At 56.6% G+C, this 19,337-nt stretch overlaps 1 protein-coding gene across 7 annotated transcripts in view; it reads left to right on the forward strand.

Annotated features, from left to right (window-relative positions):
- Positions 1 to 16,429, forward strand: part of SEPT9 (septin 9) — a 95,989-nt gene extending 79,560 nt beyond the window's left edge. For 4 of the 7 annotated variants that reach the window (XM_021414533.1, XM_021414530.1, XM_021414535.1 and 1 more), the window contains 9 exons: positions 5,103 to 5,294; positions 6,762 to 6,890; positions 7,209 to 7,290; positions 7,791 to 7,928; positions 12,030 to 12,147; positions 12,830 to 12,925; positions 13,106 to 13,202; positions 14,044 to 14,095; positions 14,466 to 16,429. In XM_021414533.1, the coding sequence (XP_021270208.1) occupies positions 5,103 to 5,294; positions 6,762 to 6,890; positions 7,209 to 7,290; positions 7,791 to 7,928; positions 12,030 to 12,147; positions 12,830 to 12,925; positions 13,106 to 13,202; positions 14,044 to 14,095; positions 14,466 to 14,601 (1,040 nt within the window). In that variant the 3' untranslated portion in view covers positions 14,602 to 16,429. Of the gene's footprint in view, positions 1 to 125; positions 178 to 5,102; positions 5,295 to 6,761; positions 6,891 to 7,208; positions 7,291 to 7,790; positions 7,929 to 12,029; positions 12,148 to 12,829; positions 12,926 to 13,105; positions 13,203 to 14,043; positions 14,096 to 14,465 lie in introns of those variants that run through there. The other 3 variants (XM_021414531.1, XM_021414534.1, XM_021414536.1) reach the window with 2 other exon arrangements.

Genomic DNA, 19,337 nt, shown 5'->3' on the forward strand with positions numbered 1-19,337 from the left:
GGGCCGGGGCTGGGCTGGGCTGGGCTGGGCTGGGGTCACCTTTCCTTTTGCGACCCTACCCCAGGAGGAAGCAGCGGGAGGGCAGGAGGAGGAGGAGGAGGAGGAGGGCAGGGGGAGGAGGAAGAGGAGGAGGAGGAGGCGGGGAGCCGCGAGCTGCCGGAGCCGCCGCCGCCGCGGGTGAGTCGCCGGTGTCCGGGCGGGGGGAGCGGGCCGGGGCTGGGCTGGGCTGGGCTGGGGTGGGGTCACCTTTTGGGGTGCTACCCCAGGAGGTCGCTGCTGCCAACGAGGCGGCCCCAGGGACCACTGGTGTGGTCACGGAGGAGGACAGGCAGCCCAGGTTGGCCGGGGAGCTTTGCTCGCCCCCGGTCCGCTCCATGCGGGAGCAGAGCGGCTGTTCAACACCTCCCCACCCCCCCGGCCGCTGTGCCGGTGTCGCTGGCATTGTTCGGGATGGAGAGCGGCGGGGGCCGGGCTGCGGGTGGGAGGGGAAAGCCCGCAGCGCCCGTGCTGAGCCTGGTCCCGAAACGCGGTGTTCCGGGGCGCCCGGACACAATCGGTCTTTGTGAAAAAGAAAGATGGGAAAACAAAAAAAAAAAAAAGAAAGAAAGAAAGAAAAAAAAATACCAATCAGGGCGAAAATTTCCCCTGAGAACTCGCTGCTGTGCGGCTGCAGCCGAGAGCATCCCGCAGCGCTCCTGGCCGGTGGGTCGGGCCGCTCCACGCTTCTGCTCCGCTACAGAGCACAGAGCTCGGCGAGGGGGAACTGGGGACCCAGAAATCCCTCCTCCCACCCTGGGGGTGCGCAGGGCCCCGTGTCCCAGAGCAGCATCACCCGGCGGGGGCTTGTGGGGTGTCCCCTCCCCGGTGCCGTGGGGCAGCAGCTTTGTGTGCCACCGAAACTTCTGCTCCCTCTGCCGGTGCTGACCCACACAGCGTGCTTCCATGGGGCTGCTGGTGGCGTGGGCATCCTGCAGAGCTCGCCTGCACCGGGCTGCCCCTGCACACGGGGTGTACCCCAGCAGTACCTCCAGCAGAGCCTGGGGTTCCCAATCCGTAGCCCCACGTCCAATTGGTGGGACCGCTGGAGCGAGCCTTGCGGGTCTTTCTGACCTTTTCTTTTTAAGTTTCTTCTGTTAACGGAAAAAGGACACCAGCCTGCAGCTCCTCCCTGCAGGTCTCTGTGAGCGGTTTCCTGTCTGTCAGCCCGGCGTGGGCCTCACGTGGTGGGAGAAACAAGGCTGAGCTGCGCTGCGCTGCCAGGGCGAGCGCGTGGCTGAGCCGCAGCGGCACCCAGCCCCTACCCAGGGCTGGAGCCAGCACCCCAGCATCCATGACTTCAGGCTGGCAGTGAGCCTGACGCTGTCACCAGGTGCCCGGGGCATGGAGCAGGTGGCCACAGCTCAGGGCACGGCTGTGCCAGCCCGGCTCGGGTGGCTGCGATCGAATGACAGCGGTGTCCCCCAGGCACCGCCTGCTGCTGCTGCGCGGGATGTGGCTGCGGGAGCTCTGCACATGGGGATGGCTGAATTCTGGGGGCTGTGGGGAACGCTGAGCCATGCCTTGTGTTCCTGTACCCATGTGCCCAAGCCAGGACAGATGGGCTGCGAGCAATCCCTGCACCATGATAGGTCTGCAGCTCTGCATGCAGCCTGGCCCTGCTGCCTGCCTCCTGCTGTTCGCTCAGAAAACAAAGTGGATTTGCAATGTGCTGCGTAGGCTGCATCCACTTCAGTGTCTCATGTCAGGGGTGCAGAGGGACTGCAGGTTTGCCTTGCCCAGGAGGGCTTAGCCTCCCCTCATCCTCATCATGGTAGCTTGGGCCAAGTGGATGCGCTCACCTTGGCTTGAGAGAGCATGGTGCCAAGGGAAGGTCAGGGGGAGTGCTGCTCTGCTCCATGGCTCCTGCAGAACTGCTGTTCCCCAACGCTCCAAAGATGCCAAAGCACTGGGAGCTTGCAAGTTTGGTGTGTGAGGTAGAAAAGCCCCCTGAGCAGTGCGTGCTGCAATCCTGCCCATCTGCTGGGGCTGGCTGGGAGCTATAAATTCACTCCTTGCTTCTAAAAATGTCTTTGTTACGCCCAGCAGCCATAATTCTGGAGGGCTGTTGCTCCACATCACTGGAAGGTTGGTTGGGCTGCACGGCTCTCTTGAAACATCTGTGGATGCTCAGCTGCCTGGAAGCTGTGATGTTTTCACGCCCTCAGCTGACTGATATACGGCCGTTGGCTATCCAACCGGCTATGCAAACCCATCCAACTGACCTGGCAGCCTGCGGTGTTTCCAGCCTAGCACAGAAGAAAGGGAGTTATCCCCCCTCCAGAAGCCCCTGTGCAGCATCCTTGTCTGCTGGGTGCTGCTACTTGGGATGCCCGGGACAACCACTGTGGCCCAGTGCAGTTGGATGCCCTCGCTCATCCTCACTGTGGTGGTTCCCAGCATTGCTTCCCCGAAGCCTTTTTGCAGAGGGTCCCTCTCGCTGCATCCCTTTGCCTCGGGGGTGCTTCTCGGCGGCTGCTGCACAGATGTTGGGTTTGGCTCTCGTCTGATGCGCGTTAATTATGGTGCAACAGCCCAGAGCCTTTGGCAAAATAAACTTGGGAGCAGCTGTCCGAAGTCACCCTGGCGCCGTGGGCTGGTTTGTGCTGGTGTTCTGTGCTCTCTGCATCTCCAGTGCCCACGTGGAGGGGATTTCCCCAGCAGAGAGGACGTTTGTGCACAAGTTCCCATGCATCTCGTGTTTGTTTACCCATGGGCATCAGCAGAGCGAGCGGGCCCCATGCTTCTCCAGGAAGCAGCTGTGCTGCGGGGAAGCAGTGGTGGTTGAGGTCTGACTGCTGCTGGGGGCTCGGTGGCAGTCAGGCATTCCTGGCAGCACTGTGTGTTTCTGAACTCCTCCCTTCTGGCGGGGCTGGCACAACCCCTTTGGAGCTGATGGGATGCTCAGGTTCTTGCTAGGAACAGATCCGCTCTTCCCAGGGCTGCTGCCTCGGTGGGAAGCTGAAAGGAAAGGGAGCGAGAGCGTGGGTTGCAACATTTCCCCGGGGAATTCGCCGGGCAGTTCGTGTCTGTGCATCCCCGTTGTCCTGTGGAGCCTCCGAGTTGCAACATGTTTATTTATCTTCTCCCCAAACGGGAACCAGATGCTGGGACAGCTCGGCCTTTCACTTACTTTTTCCTTTGGGCCAGCTGCAGCAGCGTGGGCCGCGTGCACCTTGGTGGTGGCTGCACAGCAAACAGCCACACGTGATGACCCTGGGCATCCTCTTGTGGCTTTTGTCTCTCTGCGGGCTGGTGAGTCACGAGCCCTCTGTGGTGCACTGGAGCAGAGTGCTGCACGGTGGCACGTAGCATTCACACGTGGCTGGGGCAGGTTTGTGTGCACGTTCCCAGCTGCGCACTTGGGGGAGGGCGCAGCGCTTTCTGCAAGCTGCGTGGTAGCAAGGCTCCGTGCACCCTCGTAGCTGTAAGGTGCTCCTCAGAAAGAGCAGTGATGCATTGGCACGGGCTGCCCAGGGGGTAGGGGGGGGCATCGTCCCTGGAGGTGTTCCAGAACCGTGGAGATGTGGCACTGGGGAACGTGGTCAGAGGGCACGGTGGGGGTGGGCTGAGGGCTGCAGTTGGTGAGCTGAGAGGACTTTTCCGACCTTAATGATTCCATGATTCGCTTAATTCCTCTGCCAGCCCCCAGGCTGCATCCTGTCCTGCAGGACCGGAGCGCTCCGGGCTCTCTGTGTGTTGCCCTACTGTTCTGCTCCCGGCGCGAGGTGCTGAGCAGTTGCACAACGCTGTGCTTCTGGTGGCAGCATACTTTCCACGTGATTTATTTTTTTAGTGGTATGTAGGGATTTTTTCCACTTTTGGCCTTACCACTTTGCAACAGAGCCAACTGAGGACCTATGGAAGGACCTCTGGCATGCCGGGCCCACAATCTGTTCCGGGAGCAGCCCGCAGCGTGCTGCCAGCTGTGCTGGAGCCCGACCGCCTGGTGCAGGGCTGGATGGAGGAGCAGATTGTTGCCGCGTGTGTCAGCTGCTTTGTTGCTCTCCAGCGGGGCTGGGGGTGGAAAAAAGAACTCAGAGCCACCCCAGCAGCGTTGGTGATTGGTGTTGGGTTTGTTTTTATTTTTTATTCATGCTTGGCCTTCAAGGAGTGCAGTGCTTGCAAGACATGAGTGCTGCTGCCCCGAAGGGCTGGGGCTTGGTTTGGAGGAAGCCCCTCTGCCCCAGCTGCAGAGGAAAGCACACAGCTCCTCATCAGAGCCAGAAATAACAGCGAGATGAGGCCAGCGTGAGGATAGGAGCTGAGGTCCCTACTTCTGTTTTAAGGAATGAGGATAAGGACCTTTGCAAAAAACTTGCAGAAAGTAAAGCGCTTTGGCTGGGATGCAGGGATGTGGGTGCTCATCACGCTTGTGCACATTGTGCACTGGGGATGCATCGCCTCATCGTGCCTTCCTGGTGGCTCTGCTTCCTGTCTGTGGATCCCGGAGGGGATGGGGTTCTGACTTTTTGTATGAAGGTGTTAAATGAGACCATGGATGTACATTTGTTTCTCTCTCATCCTCCAGAGAGACATCTGCCTTCTTTGCAGAGCGGTGCCGAAGTGCTTTGGTAATGTGCATGCTCTGCACCAAGCTAAGTGCCCTGCTTCTTGGGCAAGTCAAAGGCTTTGCTTTTCCCCTGACAGATGTCAGCAGAACTAGAGCAGTACCGTGACAGCCCTGTCACTGTGTGGGTGCTCTCTGGTGTGACCCATTTAGATGTGGATGTGGTGTTCTTCAGCTCTCAGTGGGCTGCAGTGGGGCTCTGCACTTGTGCTGAGGGCTTCCTCAGTGCTGGGTCTGGCTCAAAGCATTGCACTGGGCTCTGGTGGGACCTGGCAGGGCTCTGCCCATAGAGTAGTGTCCCCAGTGCTGGGCTGCATCCTTGTGCTGTGCTCCACAGATTTGGTCACGTGGGCAGGGATTGAGGTGCATGCAATAGGTTAAGGATTGCAAGCCCAAATTCGAAGTGATTCCAGGCAAAGCTGCTGCGTGCTGCTCTCTCAGCCCCCAAATGCCCCACATTGCTCAGCCCCCCTGACCGTTCTCCCTTTGCCCCCAGGTCCAGAGGCCGTTCCCAGCCCCGTGCCCGGCATGACGGACGCTGTGCGTGATGCCGGCCCCAAGCAGGCGGCACCGGCGCGGCCGGACAAACCGGCTGCAGACTTTGGCTACGTGGGGATTGACGCCATCCTGGAGCAGATGAGACGGAAAGCCATGAAGCAGGGCTTCGAGTTCAACATCATGGTTGTGGGTGAGCGCTTCCCGCGGGCCAGCTGCCTGCAGCGTGCTCCACGGGCTGTTTGTTTTATTCGGTGACAATGTTTGTCCTCTCCATCACCCCCTCGGGAACAGCAGTTGAGCTCCGTGTCGCTGTCTCTGCCACAGGAGAGTGCTGCCTGCAGAGTGCTGGTCAAATTCAGCGGTCATTATGGCTGGGATTGGACACAGCCTGGCATTTGCCGGGGTCCCAGTGCTGTGTTGGGGTGCATCGCTCCCCTCGGGGGTGTGCCCATGGGTACCTCCAAGGTGTCGGGTGTTCCTATAGCCTTGCAGACAGTGACAGCAGCTCCCTGGGCCCTGCAGTGGTTTGACAGGGAGAAGACACAGAATCACAGAATGAATCATAGAATGGCTTGGATTGGAAGGGGCCAGGTGTTGTTGGGTTGGAGGGGACCTACTGTTGGGTTGGTTGCAAGCTACTTTAGGGAGCCTGCTTTAGCAGAGGGTTGGACTAGATGATCCCCAGCGGTCCCTTCCAACTCCTACACTTCTCTGGTTCTGTGATTGTGTGACACCAAAGATCATCTGGTCTCAACACCCCTGCCGTGAGCAAGTTTGCTGACCCAACGTGGCCTTGAGCACCTCCAGGGATGGTGCACCCCTAGCTTCTCTGGGCAGCCTGGGATGTGGGCTGGGAGGTCACTGCAAACCCTCTCACTGCAGAACCAGTTGGTGCAGGTTCCTGTGACATTTTTCTGCGTGAACAGAAAGCAGCTCCAGGCTTCCCCCTGCTCTCCCAGCAGATGCCGGGGGCTGATCGGAAGGGCTCTGCTTTGGCAGCACTCTGTGTGCGGTAGGGAAGCCTGTGCTGCAGCGTGGCTGGAAAACACTGTTCCTCCCTTGGCAGGCTCCAGAGGGATGTTTACAGGCTGGGGAATTCGTAGTAGCATCAACAAGCTGAGCTGTGGGTCTCGCAGCAGACATGGGGAGGGGGTGTGGGAGGAGCTGTGCCCACGGGGGGCCCAGGGGTGCTGAAGCTGGGAGGTAGCAGCTGGTGCAGGAGCACCAGGCACTGTTCCATGTGTCCCCTCTGCAACCTGGTGGTGACAGCTGCTGGTGAGCAGCGTGTGCTGTGCTGTGCTGCATTGCAGTGCACAGTGGATGCAGAGGGCTGGGGTGTTGGGACTGCTGCTGCTGGGAATCCTGTCCTGCTAAAGGATCACAGAGCTGCAGGGAGAGGACGTGGGAGTGGTTCAGGATCGTGGTTCAGGAAGCCACGTGTGGAGGAAGGAGCTCCTTTGCATGTGACCACACTGCTGTCCTCCCCCTGCTTTCCCCTGCATGCAGTGGTGCAAGGAGGGGCTTTGCCCCAGTAACAGTGCCCTGAATCCAGCTCTGGTGCAGGCTGAGTCCCAGCAGCTTCTCCATCTGCTGTCCCCTGCAAAAATAACCCGGAAATGTCACAGTGCTGACAATGGTTTGTCCTGCTGCTTTCCAGGTCAGAGTGGCTTGGGGAAGTCCACGTTAATCAACACCCTCTTCAAATCCAAAATCAGCCGGAAATCTGTACAGCCAACTTCTGAAGAGCGGATCCCCAAGACCATTGAGATCAAATCCATCACTCATGGTGAGGCTCTGCATATCCCAGCTGGTGCTTTGGCTTTCAATCCTGCTGTGCCTTGTGTCCTGCTGAAGCTCTGCTCTCATCTGCCTAAATGGGCGTGGAGCATCCAGAATGGAAAAGTGCATCTTTTCCTTTTATCCTCCAGCACTGACTTAATTATGGTAGAGGGGAACAAGCGAGGTGGCAGTTGGGAGGCTGCATACAGGGCAGATGCAGTGCTGCATCCCTTCAGAATGCTGGTTTGTGCCTGCTGGAAGCTGTAAGGGGAAGCTTAGCCAGAGCATGCTCAGCTCACACTGGCTGCTTTCTTCTCCATTTCAGAGATTGAAGAGAAAGGGGTTCGCATGAAGCTGACAGTCATTGACACCCCTGGCTTTGGAGACCACATCAACAACGAGAACTGGTGAGCTGCCTGGGCACGGGGCTGCTGCAGGGAGAAGGCAGCTGATGCTGGGGCATCCTGCCCTGGTGCTGGTGGGCCGGGCTGTGGTCCTGCCCTATGGGGAGCAGAGCAGAGGAACTGCCACGGATGCTTCCTGGCTCCGATGCGGCCCCGTAAACATCCTGCTGTTTGTGGCATGAGGCAGGCTTTGTTCGGTGCCAGGAGCAGCTGTGTGCCAGCACAGCCGGTCCCCAGGCCCTGCTCATGTGGCCCTGAGCCCTGCCACATGTCCTTGGGACAGTAGGGGTCTGTGCGGGATGTGGTGCTGGCTGGGCAGCGCTGCGTGCATGCAGAGTGCCTGAGCCTGTGTGATCTCACTGGGACAGGGAGAATGGGGCTTTTTGGGCACCTCTCTGCTGTCCTGGGCTCCCTCTCCCTGTGGATGGGGCTTTCAGACGGTGGGAGGGCTCAGGGTCCCGCTCACTTGTGCACCCCAACCTCATGTGTCTGTGCCTCCGCAGCTGGCAGCCCATCATGAAGTTCATCAACGACCAGTACGAGAAGTACCTGCAGGAGGAGATCAACATCAACCGCAAGAAGCGGATCCCTGACACCAGGGTGCACTGCTGTATATACTTCATCCCCGCCACCGGCCACTCGTACGTACCCAGCCATGGGCTCCAGCCCCTCTGCCCTCCCCTCTGTGCCTCTGGTCCCACATCTCAGCTGCTTGGGGCAGCCCATCCCCAAAGATTGGGGTTGGAGGAAGGGTTTGGAGGAGCTCAGACTCCTTCATGAGCACCTGGAGCTGCTTTAGCCAAGGAGAATCGGGTGTTTGCTCTTCTCCCAAGGCCATGAAAGCCTTCATTCGGGTTTGCTTTGGTCATCTTTGCTCAGCTGAGGGTGGGCATCAGGCAGTGAGCTCTGGGATTCAATGAGATGATTGCCTCTGCAAACAGGAGAACTTGCTTTTCTGCTTCCCCCCCCCTTTGTCGGTGCTGCCGTGCCGAGGGAGCCAACGCCGTAACCCTTTTAGGGCATTCTGTGGGTTGTTTGATTAGTCTGCACGTGGGATGCAGTTTACTCTGTGCAGAGCTCTCCTGTCTCTGGCACTTCTCAAATGACAGCATCAAAGGGCTCCATCTCCATCTCCTCCTTTTCTTTTTTAAAGACACAGAGCCTTTACTGAGAATCTGGGGCACTCGTGGTGTTTTGAAAGCTGCAACTCAAAGTATCACAACACAAAGCGAGACCCGAGCTTCCTTTTGGTTTGAGTCAATTCCTTCCACTTCTGGCTTTGTCTGCGTGGGGAATTTTTGCGTCTGATTTCAGAAGTAAACTCAAACCACCATCACTGTATTCATGTCAGCCTTTTCCTCTTCCTCGTGGAGGGATGTATTCCAACAGATGGAAAAAAAAAAAAAAGAAAAAAGAAAAAAAAGGTTTTGTTTTGCTTCTGTTGGTGGGCAGACAAAAAATGCACTTTTCACTGGAATACAATGACTGCATGGGGCAGCTATGCTCTTCTTGTATAATAGGCACAGCGTGTGCAGGGACCTCACAGCCTCCGAGAGAGAACAGGAGCCTCCCCATGGGCTTGGGCTCTTCCTTTACACCCTGATGAAGTGGAAATGCGAAAGGGGATGATGTGTTTGGCCATTCTGGCTGTTGGTGCTGCTCATCTTGGGACCGATCTGCAAGCCAGGTCGGGGTATTGCGGCATGAGCTGCTCTCTGTCTTCTTCTCATCACTTTGGGCGTTTAACTCTTGCAAGTCTGCGGAGCTGGGAGCACAGCGTGCAGCAGATGTGGCTGGGAGCTTTGGGGCTGCTGTGAGCTCTGCTTCCCATGCAGCACCCCATGGAGCTCGCTTCACCCCGGCCCCCGCCGGAGCCCCTCGGCGCGTTCTGGTTTCTCTCACCGCCGGCTAGCAGTAATTGCTGGAGGTTCAGCTGCCTTTCTTCTTTCTCTCCAGCGAACATGTGTTTCCAATATCAGCTAGCCCGCCCGTTGGAGGATGGTGTTGCTGAGCCGTGCACAGCCCTTGCTGCAGTGCTCACCCCGTCCGCTGCTCGGGGGCCGCGTGCTCTGCCCTGTGCCACCCCCGGCGTCGGCTCACGTCCCCTCCTGCCTGGGGACAGAGAGGCTGAGAGCGATTGAAGCTGTTTGCTGCAGAAAGGGGGACAAACCCCATGCGGTGCAAGAAGTCTGTGGGAAATACTTCTTTCTCCAAAGGCTTGAGCAAGCACTGGGTTTCCCTTCCGCTCCCCTTTGAAGCCCAAGTCATGGTGCCTGGTACCCCAATGTGCCCGTGGTCCCCCCCACAGTGCTGGCACCGGGGCTCCGTGCTCAGTTTGCAGCGCAGGGGCTCGCACCACGCTCAGCCCAGGCTCATGCCTCCTACCGTTCTGCTCAAGGGTTAATCCAGGGAGAATTTTCCCCTCCTAGGGAGGTCAGGGCAGGATTTGCAACCCACCTCGCTCGCACACACCCTGTCCTTCTTGTAACACTCCCGTAAAACCATGTTAGCACAGGCTAAGTAACCTGCTGGCAGGGCTTTTGGCTGCAGCCGCACGAGCCGCACTCTTTGCCACCCAATAAATTTCTCAGCTGTGACCCCCGCGAAGCACCGCCCGGCTCGGAAACGTGGCTCTGAACCACTGCCCAGCCCCGGCAGCCCTGCTGTGTGCGTGTGCCAGAGCCGTGTACTGAGGGACAGACAGACACCCTGCAACCACGACTGAGCCCCTCGTCAGGGTGCTGGGTGCTGGGGTGGCTGCGTGCACGGCTCAGCTTCCTGCTGCTGGTTTGATGTGGGGCACAACCAAAAGGAAATATCTGCAGCTCTCGGCAAGTTGTTATTGCCATAAAGTCATTTAGAGGCACACTGCTGTCCCCGACCCCATAGTGAGAGGGGGCGGGGGGCAGCCAGCATTGCTGGGTGGTGCTGTGCAGCTGGAATTTGGGAGGAATTAGATCTGGGCTTGCCCCATTGAGACCTTGATCGTGTCTGCCTGGGTCCGTGCAGCATTTATTAGTGGATGTTCAAATCAGGCTCTCTTCTCTCATCATCTCCATAAGCCCTTCGTTCTCCTTTGGTGTCTTCAGATGAGTAACAATGACTTCCAGGATCGCTTGCTTTTAAATACTTGAGGTTTTGGGTTTGAGGAAACACTGGGGATCTTTGCACTACAGCGTCCTGGGAGTTGCCCCGTGGTGCTGCAGCTGTCCCCTCTGCTTCCATTTAGCATCACCACTCTGCATGTGAGCTGTGCCTTGGGAGCAGCCCTGGCTCCTCAGCAGGTACCAGGGAGGACTGAGGGGTCTGTTGGGTTGAATCTCACATGCCTGGTGGGCTGTGAATCCATCGGCTGCGTGCGCATCCCGGGCTGTGCTCTGATGAAAGAGGCAGGAACACAGCCTCAGTGGGGAAGAGGCTTTTAAAGGGGAAAAATTGTTTGAAAAAGAGCAAAGAGAAAGGAGGGGAAAGCATTCTGCTGGGAAAGGAACGTAAGTGCGTTGCTTCCTTGGAGGTCTGGGAAATACATTATGCAGAGCTCCAAACAATGTTTGCCAGCAGCAGTCTGCTTAGATGTGTCCATGGGGGTTTCCTTGTGTTTCTTTCTTTCTTTCTTTCTTTCTTTCTTTCTTTCTTTCTTTCTTTCTTTCTTTCTTTCTTTCTTTCTGTCTTTCTGTCTTTCTGTCTTTCTGTCTTTCTGTCTTTCTTTCTGTCTTTCTGTCTTTCTGTCTTTCTGTCTTTCTGTCTTTCTGTCTTTCTGTCTTTCTGTCTTTCTTTCTGTCTTTCTGTCTTTCTGTCTTTCTGTCTTTCTGTCTTTCTTTTTTTTAAATAGCCAAACTCTTTTCTTTTCTGGGGCCCATAGTGATCTGTGGCTCCTGAGCTTGTGCTGGGAACTCACACTGCTGGTACTGAGCTGTGTCTGGGTTGGGGGAGCGCTCCATGCAGGGTGTGACCAGTCCTTGGGAGGAGAAGGGGTTTGGGCAGGGGATGGCTGGGATCTCTGTGTGGGGGTAGCCTTGAGCTGTGGTTTTAGGATCACAGGAGTGGCATGGTGGAGCTGAGCAGCTCTCTTCGGACTGTGTGTTACTGCTGGGTGGCCTCAAGGGAAGGAGATGGGGCATCAGCTCCTTCCCCTATGTGCTTGCAAGGCTCTTGCTGGGTTTGCAGGAGCCATGCAGGGTCTGAGGGGGGTTCTGAGCCTTTCATAGGGCCCACAGGCAGTGGGGTTTCATAGGGCCCACAGGCAGTGGGGTTTCATAGGGCCCACAGGCAGTGGGGTTTGGTTGGGTGGAGGTGGAGGTGTTCCAGAGCCGTGGGGATGTGGCACTGAGGGACGTGGTCAGTGGGCTCGGTGGGGGTGGGCTGGGGTTGGACCTGGTGATCTGTGAGGTCATTTCCAACCTTAATGATCGGATGATTCTGTGATTCTGTCTTGCCTCGTGAGATCAAGCTTTGGCATTTATCCCAGAGCAAGCAGAGGTGTCCCCGAGCTGTACATCTAACCCCCAGTGATAAGAACAACACCTGGGAGGAGTGAGGGGCAGAGGCAGGGTCAGGGCCGGGTGCCTGCATAGCGCCGAGCTCGCACCCACGAGGGGTGGGTTTCCCGAGGAGCTGAGTGCTGGGGTTAAGCAGTCTCTTTGCCTTCGCTCTTCTGAGACTTTCACCACAGACATTTTGCTCTGCGCTGGGCGATGGCACGGCCCCGCGTCAGTCCCTCATCCCTCCGCTGCTTTTTTCAGGCTCCGACCGCTGGACATCGAGTTCATGAAACGCCTGAGCAAAGTGGTCAACATCGTCCCCGTGATCGCCAAAGCCGACACGCTAACGCTGGAGGAGAGGGACTACTTCAAGCAGCGGGTGAGGGGCCGGGGCCGCGCAGGTTGGGAGCCGAGCTCTGGCCGCCAGCCCGGCATTCCGCAGCGCTGAGCGATCCCATGCGGCAGGGAACGGCCTTCGCCCTTCGTTGTGTTTCTCTTGGAATTTTGTCAGCGCGGGATGAGTTCTGAGCTCGCGGTCTCGGGGCTCGTTTCTTTCTCCTGCCTCTTTTGTTGTTGCTGCTGCTGTTGTTGTTGTTGTTTTCGGGCTGGTTTGTTCTGTTTCGGGAGGCTGACGGCGGTGCACGTAGAGGCTGTAAAAGCCTTCCTGGGCAGCACCACGCGCTCAGCAGCAACCAGGCACAAATATGTGCATCTGCTCAGCTCAGCTGGGCCGCATTTGTGGGGAAGCAAGGCATGAAATTCCCTTGATTCTGTTGGTGGGGAGCCTAGGAGAGGCTGACTGAGTGCACAGGAGCAGCATGTGTGCTTTCCTCTGTGTGCACGCCAAGCTGCACATGCCCCAAATGCCCCGATGCAGTGCAGGGGATGGCCCAGGCACTGTGTGCTGTAGGGGACTGCTGGGTCTGGAGGACTGGGCATGATACCAGTGCTTGGCTCCTGGGCATTGCTGTGCCCTGGGATGGGCTGGGAGCCTTTGGGATGAGCTGGGAGCAGCTCCTTTGCCCAGGCCTTCATGTGTTCCTCTACTCTTCCCCTCCCAGATCACGGCCGATCTCCTCGCCAATGGGATTGATGTGTACCCTCAGAAGGAGTTTGATGAAGATTCTGAAGATCGGCTCGTGAATGAGAAATTCAGGGTGAGTGCGCGGCGTTGCAGCTGGATGCCCGTGGCTGGGGGTGTGCAGCTCCGTGTGCCCATGATGCCTGGGGCTCCTCTTGCAAAAAAGGAAAGCAGCTTGGGCCAGGACTTTGAGCAGCCTGGCTTCCTGACTGTTTTTTCAGAAGGAAAACGTAACCTTGCTTTTCTTTGCCTTCAGGAAATGATCCCATTTGCAGTGGTGGGCAGTGACCAGGAATACCAGGTTAATGGAAGGAGAATCCTTGGAAGGAAGACCAAGTGGGGCACCATTGAAGGTAGCTTGTCCTTGCTTCCCTCCCTCCTGAGCCCATCTCCTGCCTTGACAGAAGGTGATAAGATCCTTCCTTATGGTTGGACTGGATGATGGTAGTCTTTTCCAACCTTAATAATTCTTTGATAATGATGCTATGAGTCCTTCATGTATTTAGTGGTGGAAACTCGTCATTCTTCCATCTTCATCCCGTAGACATCTTCCTATTTTTTTTTTCTCTCTCCCATTTTAAATCATAGTTTGAAGGCTCCTGGCTCCAGTCCATCACAACATTTCCCTTCTCCTGCCTTCTGGCAGCCAGCTGACACATCTCCAGTGCCACCCCTCTGCCTTCATTTCAGGGATTGCTCTCATTTATGATTCCTTTTTATAGGATTCCCGTGTTGAGGGATTGCTTAACAAAGCTGCCAGGAAAATCGGTGTTTTTTAAATCTCTGCTGCCCTCTTGTGCTCTGTCCTTGGAAGCTCTGAGTTGAATGGGGTTCAGAGTGGTTGAGTGTGGGTCTCCCGGTGCAGAAGGCAGATGCCACACAAGGACCCTGTTACTTGTTGTCCTGCCATTTCTGCAGTTCTCTTCAAAATTTGCATGGAAAAACAATGAAAAAAAGGGAGTTGATGCTCTAAATTCACCTGCCTGGTAAACTGGGAGCTGTTGTGTTCATGGTGCTGGTGCAGCACCCTTTGCTTTTCCCTCTTGCAAGCACTCTTCCCTTGGGGTAGATCCCTGTCCATGCTCCCCATGCACTGGTGAAGCCCATCGCGCCTTCCTGCCCCGGGCAGTTGCCACACTCACGCCATGGGTTGCCATGGGTGTACGCTGATGGGTTTCTCTCTCTCCCTCCCAGTGGAGAACACGACACACTGTGAGTTCGCCTACCTGCGGGACCTCCTCATCAGGTTGGTAGGACTGCGCCGCGTCCCCGTAGCTTCAGTCACCAGATGGCCTCCGAAGGGCAGGGCTCACCCCACCAGATGCAGCCCTGCTTTGCTTTGCTCCTCCATCCCTCCGTGCTTCCCTCCCAGCCCTCGGTGGGGTGGCCCCTTGCCGTGGGACATGGCTGTAGGGGCCTTCTGGACCCAGCTGCCCATAACTGCTTTTGCTTCCCTCCCGAATCCTAAAGATGTACCATTAGCCAGGGATGCAAGTGGGGACATATAGGCTGGAGAGAGGGCTGGAAAGCAGAGGGTGAGGTAGCAGCCGGGGTCGGCGCAGTGCATGTTGTGCCCTACGTGAGATGTGACCGCCCCGTGTCTCTGTTTCCCGTAGGACACACATGCAAAACATAAAGGATATTACCAGCAATATCCACTTCGAAGCCTACAGGGTGAAGAGGCTGAACGAGGGCCAGAGCTCGCTCTCCAACGGCGTGACCGACAAAGAGCTGGTGGCTAACGAAATGTAACCGTCTCGCTCTGTAGCCAGGACCTTGCTCGCTCACGCTCGCTATTTCTACCCCCCTTCTCCCTTTATTTTTATATAAATCCTCTGCCACTGTCCCTCTTCCCCCAACCCCCCGCCAATGTTAACTGACCAAATAACCGCACGCCGTATGTCGTACAGAGTGGGGCGAGTGCCCGTCCCCCGCTGCCCCCCCAGCCCTGGGAGGGGACAGAGGAGCCTCCTCCCTTTGGGCCATGTGGATTTGGGCTGTAGGGCAGCAGGTGCTGCAGGGTCCCAGGGCGCGGTGGGGGTCTCCTGCCCCCTCTGTGGCCATGCACCCAGGGCTGTTTGCCAAAGGCTGAGTACCTCTGTCCCACGTCTGTGCCATTTTTCCTCTCCGTCCATTGGAGGCAAGGGTTGCTCCATGGGATTGTACCCTCCAGAAGCCGAGCAAGGTACGGTGGTGTGAAGACAGCAAGACGGTGCCATCCTCGTCTCCTGCCTCCTCCTCGGCTGCCCTGCAGCACCAGCCCCGACCCAGCCCCTCTTCCCTGCCTACATGCAATAAGCTGGGAGTGTTGGGGTGTTGCCTCGCCTCGCAGCAGCCCGGCTCTGGGAGAAGTGCCTTTAGGACTGTTACCTTGCCATAGTGTGGAATGGGGGCAGGGGGTTGTGTCTGGGAAATGCTTCCCCACGCTGCAACGCTTTGCAGAGACTCCTCTTCCCTCTCACTCGTGGCTTGGCCCGTAGGTGTGGCTGGGTTCCTGCAGACCCGAGTGTATTTATTTTTAATCTGTGGGGTGTTTTATTCCACAGAAGGCTCGGAGCGTGTTTGAAAGTGGCTGAGAGGGGAACGTCTCTGCAAAGCGGTGCTGGGAAAGGGAGGTTTGTCCTGTCTGACCCTTGTCATATCGGGCTTTTCCCTAAGTCACAGGAGGCCGTTAGGTGTTATTTCTTTTAATGTTACTCCTTTGCACCCCGTGTGTGATGTCTGTGTAACATGCTCCTCCATCTGAGTAGCCCTTGTGCAAGGGGCTGTGCCCGCACCGACTGAGCCCTGCATGCCCACGTGCATGAGAGCAGCCCGGCCCTATGGCTCTGCCCCACACTCTGTGTTTCCATGGACCTGCAGGAAGAAGGACCCTGCATGGGCTGTGCTGGGGAGCACTGCGTGGCAAACAAGCGGGTGGCCCAGGAGCCCCACATCCCCCTGCCCCCTTTCCTGGTGTCAGCTCCATCCATCTCTGCTCTCCTCTATGGGATGAAACTCCATGCAAATCTCCCTTTTTATTTTTTTTTTTCCGGCTTGTAATAACAGCAGCGTGGCCCACCCTGCGTCCCCCATGGGGCAAAGGAGCAGAGGCAGCTCTCGCCCTGCTGGGGATGCCCACGTGCTCAGTGAAGGGCTGGGAGGTGCCCCCACCCCCTGGGGTGCATTGCAAGGAGAACGCGCTCTCCCCATAGCTCACAGTTCCCCCCCCTGCAGCAGCACTCACTGAGCTGCCGGGGAAGCACGGCGATTGACATGCTGACTTGCTATATTTTAGCAAAAACGAAACGTATTTACTGAAAAAAAAAAAAGAAAAAGAAAAGAAAAGAAAAAAAAAAGGTGCATTTCAAGTGTTACCAAGACTTAAAGGGGAGAAAATCTCCTGCGCGAGGCACTTCTGCAAATGTCATCTTAAATTCTTTTCCCTCTAGTCGAGCTCTCAAGCTGGGCCAAGCGAGGCACGCTGCTTTCTCCTTTGTAACCTGGGGTCTTTCTCTTTTTTTGGGGGGAAGGAAAAAAAAAAAAAGAAAGAAAACACAATAATAAAAAAAAAAACCCAAACTTCATCATCCGGATCTCTCACAATGGCCTTTTGGGGGGTTATAAGCATTATGACAAATTTAGTCCTTTTTTTTTTTTTTTTTTTTTTTTTTTTTTTTTTTTTTTTCGGATTGATAATAGTGTTTAATATGTATTTCCCAAAATAAATGTTTTGAATGCAGACGGGAGGCGGCTCGTTTGGAAGCGAGTGTTCCTTGGGGCAGGGATGGGTTTGATGCGTGGATCCTGCTGGGCTGGGGGTGATGGGACAGCGGCTGCTGGATGGGGCTGTGCCCATTTTGGGGGTTGGCTCAACGCGTTGCTGACCCCAGGACACCATAGGGCTGCAGCGTGGTCCCATGCCCATCACTTCCCATGTCGTTATCCTCTGTCCCTGCTGTATTTTTTCACCCCAGGCTGGCTGAGCTGCATGCAAACCGATAGGATGGAAGGCGCCTTGCTTTGGGTTTGGTTGGGGTTGGGTTCCCTGCAGGCGTGTGGGATACAGGGCAGCCTCAGGGAGCTGGTTTTCTGCTGGCACCTGGGTTTCAAAGGGAGGTGTCCCTGCCTATAGCAGGGGGGCTGGAACTAGATGATCTCAAAGGTTCCTTCCAACCCAAACCACTCCATGGTTCTGTGATTCTATGCATGGCAGCCAGCAGTGTGCTGTCAGTGGGCGCTGAGCCCCAGTGCTAAGCCCAGCCTGGAGCCTTTGGGGGTTTCCAGGCGATGCGCTGTGATTTTGTGGTTGCTTTGGCTCTGGCACCGCTCACCCCCGGCTCTGCTGCCCCATGCGTCCTCACTGCTGGAACCACAGCAAGACCCCAAGCGCAGCCTCTTTGGGGGGAAAAAAATCAGTGTACAATTGTAACTACAAACACGGGCCGTGGGCTTTGCTTCTGGCAAAGCATCTGCAGCAGCTTTTCCCCTATGGCATTTTTTTTTCCTGCGCTGGTGCTGCTTTTTGCAGCTTTCCTTGAGATGGGGCAGGGGCTGCCCTGGGGCAGATGCTGTGCTGGTGCTGGATAGAAGTGGGTTCTTGCTGCAGGAGGGGGCAGTTGGGGATGGCTCCTGCCAGGAAAACCCCAGCTTGGGAAGGGTTTATACAGCATCCATCCCATGAGGGGCTGCTGGGGGGGGGAGCGGGATGCACTACACGGCCACATCCCTGTCCCCAGTGGTCTCTGGGGTACGTGTGCTTAACGATGCCGTAGTGACAGAAAGGGCCTTGTGCTAATGGCTTATTGAGTGGCCTCGCTTCAGCAACTGAGGGAAATGAAGATGAGTGAGAGTTTAATTACCGCGGTGATGGGCACTCGCTCCTGTTTGCTTTGCTGCAAGGCGGGGTCCCTGAGCTTCGGGGGTTTTGGGGTGGCACCGGAGGGGATGGAAACCTGGGCAGAGGCCTGGGCTGCTCCCAGCCCCATGAGCATCGCGCCTGGCCCAGCTGCTATAAATAATACGAGTAAAAGGGAGCATCAATAATTAAAGCAGCTCATAGCGAGTGGTTCCTGAAACGTCTGCCTGATTTAAAAACTAATTACTTGGAGGGTAATCACCACCACCTCGTGGATAGGAGACCAGGAGCCAGCAGCGGTGCTCAGGGAATGGGCACTGAGGATGAGCCTTCAGGATGAGCCTTTAGGATGAGCCTTTAGGATGAGCCTTTAGGATGAGCCTTCGCTGCCCAAAATGCACCATCCCACGGGGTGCACCACCTGCCCAGCACGAGCGCTGCTGAGGGGTACTCCAGGCTGTGTCTCCTACACCAACCCATGGTGCTCATCAAAACCCACACGCAGCCACGTGGGCCCCATCCTCGTGGGAACTCCTTTTGATGTGCACTGCGCTGTGCAGCAGCAGATGCAGCGCTGGCTTTCTGAGCTCTAATTGCTGCGGGGCTGCGGAGCTGCAGTCGGCAGCCTGGGGCTTTGATCAGCTCCGTGGCTGCAGCAGAAGGGAGAATCCATCCGTCCATCCCCACCTGCACCGCCCCGACCCGCGCAGCTCTGAGAACCACCACAGAAGGTTTTGCTCCCTGCCCATCCCATGTCTGAGTCTGCAGCTCCCTGCTCCACGTTTGGCCGCGCTAATCCAGCACCAGCTCCCAATTCTCACCATTGCTCTGCGTTGCTTCATTTAGGAAAACAGAATAATTCATTTCTAACGTCTGGGATTCGGGAGCTTTCCACCCGCAGCCCACAGTATTTTCTCATTAACGTTACCCAGCTAAGCTAAAAACTGCCATTTCAAAAGTCATGCTTCCATCAAAGGCACATTACCAGCTGCCCAGGGACTCCAAAAGTTTACTGAAGCTTAAAGACATACCTCACAGCGCGCAGTAATGGGCCAAATTCCCTCTTCTTATACCTTCTGAAACCATCTTTTGTGCATTTTTTTTGTGCAAACCCTCAGCAGCAAAAGGTGTGGCACTGCTGCAGAGAGCTGGAAAAGCCAGGTGGTTCCTGGCCAGCCCCAGAGAGCCCAGCCTGGGGCCACCCCCAGCTGCATGGGATAGGGGGGAGCCCATCTAGAAGGGGAAAAAGACATCTGATGAATGCTAATTCTCAACCTGAGCTCAGACCAAGGCTCAGCTCCAGGACAGGAGCAGACTGGAGGGACACAGGTGCAGGAGGGGCTCAGCACTAGCTCAAGGACGCAGCTCTGAGCAGTGCAGCCTGCAGGAGCAGCGTGCCCTGGGAACAGCAGCTGATGCTGTGTGCATTGCGTGAGCCCTTTCCCTTTTCTTTGGCATCATGCTCCCCCATTTTCTCACATCCTCCACCATGGATCAGATCTTGCCCAGAGAAATATGGGTGCCCCATCCCTGGCGGTGCCCAAGGCCGGGTTCAAGGCAGCCTGACTTGGTGTGGGCAAGCAGCCCACAGCAGGGGGTTGGAAGTAGACAATCTTTAAGGCCCCTTCCAGCCTAAGCCATTCTCTTACCT

This window comes from Numida meleagris, chromosome 17, assembly GCF_002078875.1.
Source record: "Numida meleagris isolate 19003 breed g44 Domestic line chromosome 17, NumMel1.0, whole genome shotgun sequence".
Lineage (NCBI taxonomy): Eukaryota > Metazoa > Chordata > Aves > Galliformes > Numididae > Numida > Numida meleagris.